Here is a 17,046-nt window from a genome sequence, read left to right as displayed (position 1 = left end):
AACAAAGCGTACTGACTCAGAGGTGAAGACAGTAGAGAGACTTAACAATGAGATAAAGAAATAACTACAGTGGCTCTGGCTGGTGTGGTTCACTGGATTGAGCACCAGCCTTCAAACCAAACAGTCGCTGGTTTGATTCCCAGTCAGAACACATGTCTAGGTTGTGGGCCAGGACCCCAGTAGGGGACGCATGATAGATCACCGCAATTCTCCCTCCTTTCCTCTCTCTCTAAAAATAAATAAATAAAAATCTTTAAAAAAAAGAACTGAAATGGTATCATGTGCAGACATACAAAACTAGAGTTAGGCTAGAGCTCCTTTCCACATTTATGAATATTATAGACTGGAGCCTCAAACAAGAAAAAGTGGCAAAAATGATATGAAAAAAATAGATGAATATTTTAAAAATCATTTTGGTTTACATTTTGTGTACTTCATTCACTGTGATACTAAGCCATCCTTCACCCACTACAGCTCAGTACACACTGGCCCCAGGAGAATGTCTAATCCAGGTGCAAAGATAAGTTAACAGCATGCTTTACACAGACCACTCAGACAGACTGAACTACCATTTGGAAAACTCCAATTTTTCCTCTACTTAGCAGAAGGCCAAACACCCTGCCCTCATCTTCAACAACACAGACAGATCTGATCAAGGTAACTCAGATCACTGGGGAGAAGTAGGGAAGGGCTGCAGGAGGAGTTTGATGAGGCAGGTGGGCAGTCTAGGATGGGATTGGCTGAGAAGTTGAATGTCTCCAGAGCCCACAGAAATGCAAAGGAGAGTGCTCTCAGGCTCGCTCTGGGATGCCTGGATGATAGTGCTGCAGTTGCCTGCATTTCCCAATGGGCAGTATTTTATATGGGAAGGAACTCTGGGCACAGCCTAGGATTGGGCTAACCTGGCAGAGGGTGGCAGGGTTATTTTTTGAGTGTTCTAAGAGGGGATGAGCTGAGGCAGAAGCCTGCCATTCTTCCAAAATTGTGCAGTTTAGTATCTTACGTTGTTTTTAGTTCATAACCTGACCCTATAGAAACAAGATAACTAGTAACAAAGGAAAAGGTAGGAGAACTCAGGTGTTAGAGTTTAGTCTTAATTGATAGGCTTAAGTGATGGAAGCAGTGACTAATAGGCTTAAGTAACTGTTTTTGAATAAAGACTCCTTTATCACCAAACCTTTGCCTCTGGAATTTTTTCCTAGAGGGCAGCAGCAAGCTGGAGGACCCCAGTTGCTGTTCGGTAACACTATCCTTACAAATTTCTCCCTTTGCTAACACATCTGTGGGCTGAGGGCTGCCTCTGCCTTTAACTTGGCCACACACTTGGAGAGCTGAGTAACAGACAGTTCAAGACTTAGCTCTGCACTTTCTCAGCAGCGTCTGCTTCCCAGTTTGGGGAGAAAATTCTACATGTGTTTCTAACAGTTCTATCCTTCCTTAGGAGTTTACTTGGCTTGTTTGTCTGACCTCTACTTACCCACATCACCCAACCTGGCTGTGACAACTTCCTGTCAGCAAGAAAACAGAGCACTAACCATGCAGTATGACATAATATAGCTTATTCTGCTTTCATTATTACTTATCACACATGGTAATTTCCGTTTCTGAATTCCTTCTACAATTTATGATAATGATCTAACACACTAGGAAACCTGGCTGCTAGCTCCACATTGACACTCACCATTCTATAAAAAACTTGAAAATTAAAAAAATCCATTACTTCTCATACCATGTGCCCTCATAGGAGGCCTAAAAGTTTAATACTGCATCGTATATTATGACACTCACATTATAAGTATTTCAGAGTAACAGAAAATATATATAAACCTACTTGTGCTGGGGAATTTCCACTGGCTCAGAAGGCTTATAGAAGTTCCGTCCAATTTGGTACATGGACAATTTCTTTAAGATCCTGCAAGTATATATTTTTTTATTCTTTGGTAAACATAAGTGAATAACAGTGTAATTCTAAATTTGTACTCATCCTGAACATAATGGTAAAAATATGTAGAAAGTACAGAACTCTCATTCTTATAACACAGGGAAGTTCAGATACTAAATATACACATGGGTGTATGTATCAGAATGATTACTTCCTCATATTTGAGAATGACACCACTGAAATTATTTTTATCTGACTGGGTTTAACTGCAATGACAAGTACCCAGTCACGTGAACAGTTATGACTGTGGTTGTGACATTCTGGTCAGCGCGAATGGGGCCAAGCCATGTCTGAAGGCTCTTCTGGCCTCTTCCCTCCTTTGAGATGAGGAAGGATGTTCCCAAGGGGGCTGCTCAAGCTGTCTGGGTGCTACCAAAAAAACACAGTGCCTCTTCGGCAGCTGGTCCTGGCCAGCTTTGGAATGGGGCGCATCACTGATCTGAAGCTGCCCGGTCCACGCAGAAAACATTAAGAGATTCAAGTCAAAACACAGGGGCTCTGACTGTGTGATTTTGGCTTCAAATGTCCCCAAGTCTCGGTCTATTCATCTGTGAAAAGTGAGTACCCGCTTCATAGTACCCACTTCCATAGTACCTGCTTCAGGGCACTCAAGTGAGGATCAAGTAAGATCAAATACAAGTGAAAGGACTTTCTAACTGAAAAGCACCTTTGCAATGTTAGCTGACTTAAAACGGTCCCCTCTCAGGAGGGTACCTGCAAGACGGGCTTCTGAAGAGTGTGACACAGCACTGAACTGAAGCCCAGGTAAGATCTAAAGGGAATGGCGAGAAATATGACCAGAATGAGAGAAATGTGTAGGGGAAGTTCCTTCATGCGCGCTACTCAGCAAAACCCCAAACTCCCACCCACATCCATCCAGAGGTCAGAGTAGAATGAAGGATTCGAATCTCAGGTGAACAGCTCATTTTACTGATCTGCACCAGTAGCGTGGAAAACAGTGGTTTGCATGCTCTGTGTATCCATGTGTCACCTAGTAAACTTGCTAAAAACATGGATTTCCAGATCCTGCTCATGAAATTCTGTTCACTGGGTCCATTGTGGGGTAGGGAATCTGCATTTTATCAACCCCACCTAGCCCCCAAGATGACTTGGAAGTCAATGATCCACATCAGTTTGAAGAACACTGCAAAGTTTAGTCACCACCTTCCTTCTGCGCCCCCCTCCCCCCCAAGTGAAAGCAGGCTGCAGATGGTGGTGGCCTGTTACACTAAAATAAATCAATTAGAAGAAAAACAAATGCTTCAGTACCAATCCAGACATATTCTACTTTTAAGAGGAAGGGGTACAGGGTACAGGGTACAGAAAAGGAAGAGAAGGAAAAAAGCACCTTCCCTGCTACCACGGAGACAGTGCAACCCCCAGTTCTTTGTCTCAATGCAGCCAGTACTGGATAATGATGATGAATGCGGGCTGGAGGCTGTGATGTGCTGTGGCGCACATCACTGCACAAGTACATGCAAAACTGCCCTAAGGATGACACTGCGGCTGGTATATTGCCTACAAAATGGTTGATTATCTTGCTACCCAGGCTCTGTGCTGAAAGGCATCATTAGCCTAAATTAAATTCACATTTAAGACACCTTACTTTTTAAAGATGATGCTGAAGACCTGGATGCACACGGGGGAGCTTGCTGGCAGCTCCTGCGTCAGAGTGATAGTCATCTTTACAGCCTCACCTCTTCGAGTTTCACTTGACAATTCTGTGACCTGAGAAGAGAAGTATTTAATATGTACTCTCCAGATTATCCCCAAGCGTGCAGAATGCAGATGCGACGAAGCCATCACAATTCAACACACATTAACAAAAACAAAACTTCAGGTGTTACTGTGTGAGTAATACTGTAATCAACACACTGCATTTGGAAGAGTTACCATCTCTGTATCTTCCCAATTCTACAAAAGCAACACAACTCTCTACTCTGGAACTTCTTCCTGGAGAATCAAAAAGAGACTCAGGGTTCAAAGACTCAATCCAAAGAGAATTCCAGAGCAGTGGTTCTCGACATTTTAAAGGGGCAAGAGTGGGGAGTGGGGAGACAGGTCACAAACTACTTTGAGTCTGGTAGAAGTTACAGACATTGTTCCAAGAAAATGTCCCATATGTATATACCACAAGGATGTACATAACACACCCACTTTTAGGGGGTTTGTGGGTGCCCAGAAGCCTGTCTTGCCCATCCTGGGTTCATTGATTTCAGGGTACAGCCTCTCAAAAGTTTATTCATAAAAGAGAAGAAAGAAAGGAAACGAAGGAGCAGGAATAGAGAAGAGGGGGACTAAACATAGGGAAAGAGAAGAAAGTGGTGGAATTTTAAATACACAGGAAATCTGACTTTATTGATTTTTGAAAAGTCTAGAGAAATCTCTAGGGTTCTTATAATCTGGAACAATGTTCTAACATGAAATGAATGCATGAGTAGGTTTCTACACCAGCTTTAAATTTAACGCTCCCTCGACCAAAGAAATCTCCACACAGATTTTAGGAATAAAACACTAAACAAATCAGTCAATAAAACTCAATGATCAAGGATTTTTCAGAAGGGTAGGAAATTAGCAGAGATCAGCTCATTAGTAAGCATTTATGTATTTTACCCTTATTTTCTGTAAAGTGTAGTTTAAAGCACTTTTAGGTTGAACCAAGAATGTAGTGGATGGCCCTGGCTCATGTGGTGAGGTTGGTTGGAGCATCATCCCAAAAACCTGAGGGTCGTGGGTTCGATCCCTGGTCAGGGCACATGCCTGGGTTTCAGGTTTGGTTTTGGTACAGGCGCACCTGACAGGCAATGGACCAATGACCAGCTGATGTTTCTCTCCCCCTCTCCTTCCCTTTCACCCTCCTTTCCCTGGGTGAGGATTAAGAAAAAAAAAATGTAGGGTAGGAATGGCTCACTGCATGGAAACAAAGAGAAATGGGTACTTTTCCAGGAGCTGAAATATTTCATTAAGATGATCTCTTGCTTCAGATAAAACTACAGAGAAATCAAAGGCAGAAGCTATAGAAAGAGCTCATCAACATCTGAGAGGGGTCTAGCAATGAGGAGGGATAAGGGGTTCTCACCCCACCACAGAGATTTCAGGACAAAGAATTAAGACAACAAAGGATGTTGTGGTGAATGGTTGGGGTGTGGGGCAGCAGATGGTCCCCATTAAGAGGAACAGCATTTCTAACAGCTATCTAAGAGCAAACTCGTCCCCTGCACCTCCCCCCCCAAACACCAACTCCTCCTTGCTTTCTGGGTCTGTCGTGGGACCCCGCACCCTCCAATCCTGGGCTGCCAGCCTCAGAGTGAGCTTTCACTTTCCCTCCTCCATCCACTATCTGATCATTTGGCAAGTCTTAGCACTTCTACATTAGCAATGTCTCTAATCTATTTCAGCTGTTCCAATACCATTATTTTCCACAGAGCTTAGCTTTAATTTGGAATTGGACAGACCCTGGTCCTCTGCCCCTTGTGGCCCATGCGATGTGGAGCAATTTACTTCAGCTCTTTAAGACTTTTCCCCATTTTTAAGTGGGAGTGAGTCCAGGGCTGTGAAAATCAAGTAATTCACAGATCTCATCCTTATCTGTAGCAGTGCTTTCGACCTTTCTTCAAGCCCTTTGGACATTCTACCCAGATCATTCCAGTGACATTTAGTTAATAATTTTCCCATTTTTCTCATGTTAAGAACTCAGAAAGATGTGATCAGAGTAACTGTTATTTAACTTAGCTCCCCTGGAAACTAACTCTCAGTGGCTTCAGTGGCCCTTGGAGGAAAGTCCCTATTGCTCAACAGGGCACTTAAAGTTCTCCCTGCCTTCTGAGTAACAATTGCCATTTTTTCCTGGCTTGCCCTGAACTATCAGAAGTTTCTAAAACTGTCCCTTTCCCTGGCTGGTGTGGCTCAGTGGATTAAGTGCCTGCCTGTGGCCCACAATCAGAAGTTTCTAAAACTGTCCCTTTCCCTGGCTGGTGTGGCTCAGTGGATTAAGTGCCTGCCTGTGGCCCACAGGGTGGCTGGTTCAATTCCCAGTCAGGGCACATGCCTGGGTTGTGAACCAGGTCCCCAGCAGGGAATGCACATAAGAGGCAACCACACATTGATGTTTCTCTCCCTCTCTTTCTCCCTCCATTCCCCTCTCTCTAAAAATAAATAAATAAAAATCTTTTTTAAAAAGTAAAAAATAAGTAAAATAAAACATGTCCCTCATTTCCCAAAATTGTGCCCTTGCTCCTTTTTCTTGTCCTTCTGTCCAGGAATACACCACCCCTGCAGGAGACCATTCTGCACGGTGTGGGCCCAGCTCCCACTCAGAGATGCACAGGTTCTCCCATGGGGAAATCAGGCCTGAAATGTGCCTAGGCCGCTTTGAGTCTTGCTTTTTGCTAAAAACTCCCTCACCTTGAATTGAGACAGCAAGTGCTTACTGTAAATTCCTAAAATCCATGCTAAACCTTCCAAAGATGAGTGTAACCAGTTCAACCACTTTTGCCTTTTCGTTTGCAAATATCCCTCTTCTGTGATGTGATCAGCAGCATTGGCTCCTTTGTTTTCCGCAAAAGGTAACCACCTAAAGCAATTGGTGCGCAATATATGAGGACCGTCATGTAATGTGCGGAAAAAAAAGAAATAAAGGCCTGGCATGGTGGAGGCCTCGGCTTTTGGCTCCTCTTGAGAGTGAAACTGCCCGCCCTTTCCCTCCACAGTACTTGGTAGTCTGTGTGAACGTCTCTCCACCATCCACAATGTCATGGACCCCACGAGCCGGGGTCCGAATCACACCCCCATTACCCTCCCTCATTGATCCAAATCCTGCTCTAAAAACAAATTATCACTCCCTCTGAAGTGTCCTGCCGGAATGAGTTTTCCTTTCCTCAAGCTCTATATGAAGACCTTAACCTCAAGATACTTAACCTCTCTAAGGCTCCAGGGGTGATGAGAGGATTAAATGAGATTGTGCATATACAGAGCCTGGCAGAATAAGAAGGTTTGTGGCCTGGTGGATGTAACACAAAGTATAGATCTGCTCAACCTAAGAGATGTGCGGGGGGCTAATCTGGACAACAACCAAGTATGGCACCTAACGCCCAGTTAAGTGCTCAGTAAATGTTAGCATAGTAAAACTAGTAATTATTGTGCCACTTATTTCATTCTACCTCACACTGCACTTATTTGTAAATAACTTCAGTACTAAATGGAAAAGTCTTTAGACAATAAAAGCCTTTGGTTATTGATCCTGTTTCCTCCATGGTGGCAGCACCCAGCCAGGTACACAGTAGGCTCTTTCTAAGTGTAGAATGAATGCATGAGAGTGGCAATTCAATTGACCGGTGATAGGAACTAGATTGTGGCCACAGATGCACAGATCACATCCGGATGACGATGGAAGACCGGGAGGCAGCAGAACAGGACTTCTAGAACTGCACTATTTGGGATCACACTGAACAAACCCGTGGAGGAGCTCTTCCAACTAATACAAGCATCTGATGAAGTTTGTAGTGTATGGATGAGAGTGCAGGATTTGGCCCAAGTCAATAGTAAGACCAGAATAAGGTGAGGTAGTAATATCTTCATTAGGACACTTTCTTTTTACTATTTAATTTCCACTGTCACTGGGTAGCAGGTCATGTGTGGATAATAAGACAACACACTTTTGTCTAAAGCTAGTATCACCTGTGTCTGAGAAATAACATCAACAGGCCTGATTTGTTAGACTTTGTTTCTACCATCCATTTACTCACCTGCCCCCTCATTAAATTCCATCTCCAACAATTAGGTGTGAGGCACTTACTAAATGCTTATTTTGAATGAGAAGTGAATAATGTTTATTTATTCCTAGCACCTATAAAATTTCTCCACTTTGGTTAGGTACATTAAGTAAACTAAATCATTCAAGATGGTGAGGGTAGTATATAATAATTTTAATATATCTAAATTTCCAAACTGTTACTACAAATGTATCTATAAGCAAGGTGGTCTTAAATGATCACAATACACTTGAGATATATCTTTTCAATATTAGCATGCTATCAATATCTGGTCATATGACAAAATACTGAGGATCAGTGAGAATTTAAGATAAATAAAAATGTTTCTAAATTTACAGGTCCAGATTTTTCAAGCCCTAAAATTTAATTACCAGGTATAATTTTAAAGTTCCATATTCAGATGAAATAAACACGCAAATAACTCCCATAAATTTCAGGATCTCATAAAATGATAATGGCCCCAAGAGTGCTCAGAAATGCATTTTATGAGGAAATTCACAAAGATTTTACAGAGTCTAGAAATGTGTGCTATTGATCCTACTCTGTTCAAAAGGCTGGCCTAAAGGATTAAATTTTCCAAGGGATAAAAGTATACAATTTTAATCCAATGTTCTGTTTTAATTTTTCATACAGAAATTGGTTCTTTTTTCCTTGTAGTAATTTTAATATTACTTTAGAACAAAGCATAGGATAAAAACTTCAATGCCAATATTTTTGTTCTAGGACTGAAAATGGATAAAGGACTATGAATCATGCAGTGGTCACATTATTAAAATGTGTCTTTATGATTAATGTCAATAACTCATATTTCATATAATGAGACAAGTCATACAAGAAATGACAGTTTTAGAATCAGAGATCAATGTAAAGTTATTAGAATACATGGAACCACTGTGTAGGAGCAAAAAAAAAAGTAAATTTAAAGGCCTTGAAGCCACATGCCAAATGGTGTTTCAGTCTTGCCTATATTGGGAAAAGTTTTAAAAGAATGCCTATTTCAAGGACACTTTACAAAAAACAAAGTTGAAAAGCAATGTTTGTATTATAGCTCTTATTTTTTAAATGCCAGACCATCAGCTTCCTAATTAAGAAATCAATTATGGGTGAGGCTTTAATTAGGAAGTTGATTTACTCTCAAACACGGGAACAGGAAAGAGGAAAGGAGTGAGTGAAACACTCATTCCGACACATGAAAATCCTCAGGAACTACCATAAAGGGATCGTGGACAAAACCAAGGGGGAGGGTGGAAGCAAGGGAGGGAGGTGGGCTTGGCTGGGGTGTGGGGGAGGGGAGGGGGGAAAATGCAAACAACTGTAACTGAGCAACGATAATTTAAAAAAAAATCTGCTAACCTCTTAAATGCATCCAGATGAGCATAAACATATGCACATGTGTGTTTGTGGGTATTAAAAAGTAACTCTACTGTACCTTTTCTTCTAGCCTTTGAGAGAGAAAAAGGATGGTCCCATCAAATGCTTTTGCTCTGTTGGAAAGTTCCCTGTGACTGTAAAGCAAAGCAATTCTCACGCTTCTAGATTCCAAATCTGGCACATACGTCACGTGATACTGGTACAGCTGCCAGTCCTGTGGCAGACCTAAACTAAAGAGATTTGTGACCAGTTTCACAGGTATGCCACTGGAACCTGGGGGGAAACAAATAAAAAACACGTTTTTAACAACAAAAACAACAAGTCCCACCATGTTAGCATTAACCACATCATTTAAAAATGTATTTGCATGTGCATAATTGCTGTTGTAAAGCCAGCATTCGCATTCAATGACACAGACAAGTGCTAATAACCTGTAGCCTGAGAACCTCATGGAGTCCCATAAACACAGGTTGGGGAATTAAAAAGGGCCTGTGTGTAAAGCATGCCAATGAGAACACAAGAGAAGACACTGATGCTCTTGTCCCTGGGAGAAAGGGAGCATCTGAACTCAGCTACTTTAGGACTCCTTCCAAAGCTCAGATTCTCTGTGGGATTCACATTAGGTGGATTAACATTTTAGGATGACGCTCTCAGATTATACAGAGCATCAGATTGACGCTCTCAGATTATCCTGTTCTCACCATAAATACGACCTGACCTCTCAGAAATCCAAATAATGATGTTAAGCATACTTCTGAAAAATCCTGAAACAGTTCAACAGTGGCTATACCGCTCTCCCAATCCCAGAGAAGGCCCTCAGAGATTGAGGGGAGGGTGGAGAAGAAAGGAAGAATGGACACATCTCTCCTGTGTCAGCACAGGGCCTCTAGGCTTCTGTTTTCTACAGGTGTGGGTAGGGGGGGGCTCATGTGTGCTTCCAGGAATTCCATCCATTACAAAATGTTTCATTCACCTCTTCAAAGTCTACAGGACAAATTCAGAGATGGCCATGATACAGCTGGTCAGCACTCAAGCTGGCCTAAGTTCTCACCAAGACAGAATCCAAAAGGGCACTAATGAGAAACTTCACCTCTCCTCAAAGGGAATCATCTGATGTTTGCCTTATAGAAAAGAATTTAATCAAATAGGCATTATTTTGTTTTTCTCATGGAGGAAGTGGAAACATGAGCCCCCAAGGTGGTAAGAAAGAAAAAAGTGCAATATCATGTGTGCCCTGGTATTCCCTCAGCTTCCACCGGTGGTATAAATCTGTTGGGAGCATGGAATTATTGTGCTATTTTAATTTTTAAAAAGTTTCTTTTGTTCTAGATCCTGAGGCAATGACAACATATTTTAGCTCCTCCTATTAATGGACAAAGACAAGTCACCTAGAAAGTCAGAACTGGCAGGATCCTTCGAGATCATCTACTCCAGTATTTGCAAACTAATCATGACCCATTAATGCTTCAGTTATGTGAGTACATGAGGCAAAGCGCTATGTCTCATGAGAGGACTAGACCATAACAAAAGTGGGTCAGAGCCCCTTGCACTTAGTTAGGGCAAGCACTCTTGCCTGAAAACTTGTTTCAGTGGTGTGTGTGCACTGCTGGATGATACTCATGCAGCTATTTCTTATTTTACTGCATGGTTTTAAAAGCTTGAAAAAGACTTCTCTGCATTAGGAAGTCTTGACTTCTGGGAGAGAGTCACAAAGCCTTTGGAGAGTCCAGTGAAAACAAGAGATCTACTTCCCTGAAAATGTATATGTCCACAATTGTGGGTGTAATTTCAGGGCTGAGCCTGGAATTTAGGTTAAGAATTCCAAAATAGGCAATGTCTTTCTTCGTCAGCTGAAGTAAAGAAACACTGCTATTCCCTTAAGGAAAACGATTTGGGAAAGACTCAAAACATCTTTTTTTAAGTCCCATTCCAAATGTAAGGAGAAAATCTTTTCAACAAGTGAGTTGCTGTTTGGGGGGAAATACTACTATTTCTATTAATAAAAGAGAGTGGAGTTGAAAACAACTAGCATCTAGGTCATGCCTTGAATAGAGCAGATGGTCAATAAATATCTTTTAAGTGAATGCATTTATTTTATATCTAGAAATTAAAATTTCTCAGGCAAGATTTGGCGACATTAAAAAAGAAGTAATACAAAGACTAGTTACCTGTTTTGCAATCTCTCACATGGGCCAACTTCTCTCTGGTATGGGTGCTCAAATCCACAAAATCCTGTCTGGTTTTCCCACCTCTTTCCATGAGTGTACACTCAGCATTACCAGAAGAAATGCCATTTTTATCTAAAACATTAAAAGAATATCATAATAGCTCATATCTTATTCTGGTGATATTATTTAAAACTACTATATCCAAAATGCATCTACAACCAAAATTCAGATTTTTGTGGTGTTAACAAAACTGGCCCACATTGCTGAAAACAACCATGACCATACAAAAGTTATCAAAGTAAAAATTAAAAACTGTGAATACATGGCATGTTTTGTTAGAAATAACAGACCCTGAGTTAGTCCTCCATCATGATATTTTGGTCCTATCTGATTCTCCCCTTGGCTCAGAGGAAGCTCTGTCTCCGTATGTCCCACTCTGCAGCCACTCAGGGAGAGTAGCTCTCCCTCCTCCAGCTTCTGTGTAACACTCAGAAGTCCAAGAGTGCCTGCACCAATCACAAGCAGGGAAACGCCCAGAACACTGCCATTGGTTTTTATACTAGATCATTCCTTTGAGAATGAAAGTCGACAGTTCACCTTGGGGCATGTCTCTCACAGGTGGGTTCTAGAAAATATGAAATTACAATACAATGACCCTTTGCTGTTAAAATGAGTACAAAGAGATGCTGATTTTTAATTGTATTTTTCCCATCATCACCACACTACTGTCTGTATCATGAGTCCTTTTTCCTTTTTGCTCAATCCCTCCACTTGCTATCCTGCTCCCGCCTTAGCTGTCAGCCTGCTCTCTATCTATGAGTTTCAGAGACGTTGACTTTTAGATATGACTTTGGCTCTCTGAAGACAACATGAAAATATAACATACAGAATATCATGACAGTGATATGACTCATAGTATGAGGAATAGCTAGAACCCTGACTTGACTGCCATCCCTTGACAGAGTCACTGAATGTAACCACCCCAAAAGCATCATTGCTTTTGCTCATAATTGCAGTCCATGTCCTTCTCGGCGAAGTCTGCATTTCCTGGAAACCACAAAATTTACTTAATTTAAAAAGTTATCCTCACTAGATTATCCATATCATTCACTATTCATGGTTTCAAAAAATGTTGGATAGTTTCTAAAAATTCAATATTCCATAAAATATTAGTTGCCAGAGAGAAGGGAAGGGGGATGGGGAGTTACTGTTTAATGAGCACAGAGTTTCAGTTTTGAAAGATGAAAAAGCCCCAGAAATGGATGGTGGTGATGGTTGCCACTGGCCTGTATAACTAAAAATGGTTAAAACAGTAAATTTCATGTTATACATATTTTACCACAATTTTAAAAAATAAATAAAAATTCAATCCACCCTCAATAGATGAAGGGTTTCCGTCACTTGATAGTGACAAGAATGTGCAACAGACATGGAAATAAAGTCCCAAGGAGAAGCTGGGATAAGGTCTGAGTGGTGGCAGTTGCACTGCCTGAGAGCAGATCTTCTGGGGGTTCATTCAGATCACAGGGGTCCTGGGGCAGGGCTGGAAAAACCCTGCAGAGCAAAAGAGAACCAGGCACAGGACGGGTGGAAGGACTGGTGAGACTAACTAAGAGTCTAGAAGAACCTAAGTACTTGGAGTTTACATGGTTATTAACAATTAATCATTTAACTTCACGGTCAAAGCAAGGGAGATGGTTAATAGATTTCAGCAGTGGTTATAGACTGAACTGCTGATCCCCCAAATTCTCCTGTTAGATTCCTAACCCCTAATATTTCAGAATGCAACTGTATTTGGAGACAGGGTCTTTAAAGAGATAGTTAAGTTAAAATGAGATCATTAGGATGGGCCCTAATCCAGTATGACTGGTGTCCTTATAAGAAAAGACTAGGGCACAGACGAGTGCAAAGAGAAGATGATGTGAAGACACAGGAAGCAGGCAGCCAGCCATCTAGGCCAAGGAGGGAGGACTTAGAAGAAATGAACCCTGCAGAAATGGTGATGATCTTGGACTTCTGGCCTCCAGAATCATGAGACGGTATATTTCTATTGTTTCACCCACCCAGTTTGTGGTATTTTGTCATGGGAACTCTAGCAAACTAGTGCTTTGAGCATGCCAACTCACACAGTGTGATAGGGACAACTTGGAGCAGCATGTTGACAAGTATCCTGAGGGTAATTCTGGATTTACAGGGAACAGAGCTACCATGAAGTGGTGACGTCTACCATGGGTGGGGAAGGAAGAGGGGGCAGTGGCAGCTGCCAGATTTCTACTCTTCCTGCAAGCTGATGGCACTGACATTTACATGTCAGAGAATTCTTAAATATGTTTTCAGAAGTATTCAGTGGACAGAGAGAATCTGAAAACTAGCTTCCTAATACCTATAGATTCCCAAATGCCAACCACTGTCAGCAAATTCAGCAGCAGACTCTATGTTTGAGATTCGCAAAGAAACACAACAAATACAGGGGATCTTTCCAGAAAGGTAAATGTAATGTGATGCTCAAGAAGGGACCTGGCTATTGGAAGACATAGTGGAGTCACTCCGGTTCCATTCTGAAGGAACAGAACTGAATGGAACAGACTACTGCACTTACCAGGCTGTGAAATCCTGCTTGTTCCCACGAAGCTATTGCTGGACGATGTGTTGTTGTCACTGAGATCAGTAGATATAGGCTAAAATAGGCAAAAAAAAAATTATTGGTCTGATTTCAGATGTTCATACATAAATCAAAAGGTTATTACAAAATAAAAACCACATCATGTCCTAAGTCATTAGACTGCCATGAGCTAACAATGTTAACAGGTAATGCTTGAGAGCTGATAAGAAATTGCCCATTCTAGAAAAAAGAATAAGGACAAGCTATAGTATTCCCCATTCATCAAACTTTAATTTTAATGCTGTGAACCAGATACAGCCGTTAGGCCCTGGAGGTGTAAAGAGGCTGAGATGAGACCCTGGATTCAGGGTGCTCATCAGGGAGGTGGTTCAGATGGGCACAACCTCATGCTTCCATGGCCCACAGACACGGCCTCCAGTGTGAACATGCCTGTAGTGAGCCAATAAACCGAGCCCAGAGCATCTGGGTCACCAGTCACACGATGACTGTCCTGAACAAAGTTTTCCAAATTAGTTCATAAAATATGTGAAAAGAACTATTAATATTCTCTTTTTTCTTTTTTAGTGAATTGGTTGGGCTGACGTTGGTTAATATAGGACATGGCTTTCAGGTGTACAACTCCATAATACATCACTCGTACACAGCGCCATGTGCCTTCATCACCAGCCATCCCTCTCATACACAATTCCACCTCCCCACCTCTGCTCCCAACTATTAAAATTTTCTATTTAAAAAATATTTTCTTTTTTCATCATAACTACTTTCTTTGTTCAAGAAGAAATGTATCTTGGCCTGCTAAAAATGTGTGAAGTGAAGAGAGGACCTTTTCATGACAATAAAAGCATAATGACCAAATTACTCACTTGAATACAATCTAAGAGATTGCTCCAAATACTAAGTGTGTAGTAATATCAATCCACTGTTGCTGATCTGCTGATCAATTGGTTCCAGTTGCTTAAGTCTATCTAGCAAGGAGCAGTACTCACAGCGGGAGATCAAGAAACACTGGTTAAATCAAAACCACATCTGTATCTGAGATTACTTATTTTTATATATGAATTAACAAGATGAATTATATTAGATTGTATGTGATATAATGCTACTACAGAAGGCACAGCAATTTTTACCAAGATACTTAAACGCAAATCAAATAAAATTCAGGAAGTAGAAAAGGACGCCATATTTGCCTCTAATTTTAGTTCTCTTCACTGACCAAAATATCTATAGTAATGCCTTACTCAGATAAAATCCCAAAGGAAAAAATATGAGCAGCCCTAGGAAGACTCGAAGTTGACAGAGAAGATAACCCACTGCTTCCTAGGAGGAGGAAAAGGGGGATACAGAGGAAGGCCGAGTCCATGAAGGAGACACGTAAGAGAGCAAGACAATGCCAGCTAAGCACTGCACGCACCGTAGGGTAGGCCTGGGAGCTTCCCACCTCGGCGGCCCTGGGGCTCAGGTTGATGCCTCGAGCCCTAACACGGGCGCGTCCACTCATGTTTCCGATGAGCCCAGAGCTACTTTTAACGCATCAAAATCTCAATTAGGATAGTTTCTCACTGGCATCCAAATGACGCAGCTGCGACCTCTGGCTCCTGCGCTGGAAACGCCCCAAGTATCGTGCGTGGGTGGAGGGAGCACGCACAGCCCTCGGGGTTACCACGTGGAGGGTAGGGAGGAATGCGTAGTGGGGTGTGGCAGCGCGGGGCGGGGTATAGTGCAGGGAGAGGAGGGGTAGTGCAAGGGGGGCGTTAGGGGGCGTCCCAGAGTTCCCTTCTCTTCCATCCCTTTCCCTTTTCTTTGCCCACCCCCCAATTTGGCATTACCTAAGTTGCTAGTCTTTGCCCTTCTTATGTGTATGGTTGCATACACTGTTACCTTTTTCAGTTCCTATTTTCTGCTTGATGGTATGGGTAAGCAATGGTTTTTCATGTATATGATAACTAGGAGTTTTCTATTCTGTGAATTGTTTTACATACATTGCTGTTTTTAACAACAATGTATGTTGTTGTTAAACATACAACATGTATGTTTCTCATGTATTCAGTTTTGATTTGGAAGAAATGTTATCCTTTTTTTAACATTGCAAATGGCTACTCCCAGTCTACCACTTGTTAATTTTGACTATGAAGTCCTTTATCTAACCAAAATCCTTAATTTTGATATAGTCAAATATACCAATTTTTAATTTTATGTTTTGTGCATTTTGGGTCTTTTTGTAAGAAAATTTTTCCTGCCCTAAGTTTACAAGGACATATATGATATTAAATGTCTTGTATCCTTCAAGAATACACAGACACACACACACAACTGTACACATACGATGTGAGGAGGAATCAAACTTTATCTCAATATAGTGAGCCATTTTCCCCTAACATTTTTGATTAACCAGTGTACACTTTTTGTAATGGTTGGGGGACCTACCTCCAGCAAATGACAAACTCCGTGTCTGGTCTGTGCCTTCCACTTCTATTCTGCTTTTATATATCTGCTCTGCACCAGTACTTTTATCACTTTTTATGATCATTTGTTCATAGTATTCATAAAATCTGGTGGAGCAAGTCTTTACTCTTTGATTTTTTAAAATTATTTACTCACAAAATGTATTCTTCCATATTAATTTTAAAATAAGTTTGTCGAACTTCTCTAAAAATTCTGCTCGATTTTCCATTAGGTTTGTATAGAATATATAAATCAATTTGGAAAGAACTGTCATCCTTATAATGCTAGATTTCTTCATTTATTCAAGTTCTCTTTATGTCTTCCAATAGCATTTAAATTTTTTTTTATAAAATCTTGTGCATTATTTAATTTCTGGAAATTGTATACTTTTTATTACTACGGTGCACTGTACCTTGTTTTAATTATATTTTTTCATTGGATATTTGTATAGACCCATTATATTAAGTTTTGAACGTTGATATTGTTTTTCAAGTTTGCTGAACTCAGTTCTGATAGTTTATCTTTTGACTTCGTTGAGTTTGAATGTAGGTGATCAGATCATCTATAAATAATAACAGTTTTATCTAATCCCTTCTTCTTTCTTTCTTTTTTTCATGTTGGCCAAATTTTCTTGTACAATGTTGAAAGTTACTGTGATAGATGGCATTCTTGTCTTCTTTCTGCTTTCAAGGGAACTGTCTATGTTTTGTCTGATGTTTGCTGTAAATA

The 17,046-nt window shown here is 41.0% G+C and overlaps 1 protein-coding gene across 1 annotated transcript in view; it reads right to left on the bottom strand.

The window, feature by feature from the left end:
• The window catches only part of PIWIL4 (piwi like RNA-mediated gene silencing 4), a 49,492-nt gene extending 34,087 nt beyond the window's left edge, over positions 1-15,405 (bottom strand). Inside the window, exons 1-6 of the mRNA XM_053670460.1 lie at positions 15,287-15,405; positions 13,852-13,930; positions 11,253-11,384; positions 9,143-9,357; positions 3,549-3,670; positions 1,832-1,912 (exon numbers count right to left, since the gene is read on the bottom strand). Coding sequence (XP_053526435.1) covers positions 1,832-1,912; positions 3,549-3,670; positions 9,143-9,357; positions 11,253-11,384; positions 13,852-13,930; positions 15,287-15,373 — 716 coding nt within the window. The 5' untranslated portion in view covers positions 15,374-15,405. The remainder of the gene's footprint in view (positions 1-1,831; positions 1,913-3,548; positions 3,671-9,142; positions 9,358-11,252; positions 11,385-13,851; positions 13,931-15,286) is intronic.
• Between the last annotated feature and the right edge of the window lie 1,641 nt (positions 15,406-17,046).

Source organism: Artibeus jamaicensis, unplaced genomic scaffold (assembly GCF_021234435.1).
Source record: "Artibeus jamaicensis isolate MK-2021 breed Jamaican fruit bat unplaced genomic scaffold, CSHL_Jam_final contig_585, whole genome shotgun sequence".
Taxonomy (NCBI): Eukaryota; Metazoa; Chordata; class Mammalia; order Chiroptera; family Phyllostomidae; genus Artibeus; species Artibeus jamaicensis.
The sequence above is the reverse complement of the archived record's forward strand: the minus strand, read 5'-3'. Positions and strand labels throughout refer to the sequence as shown.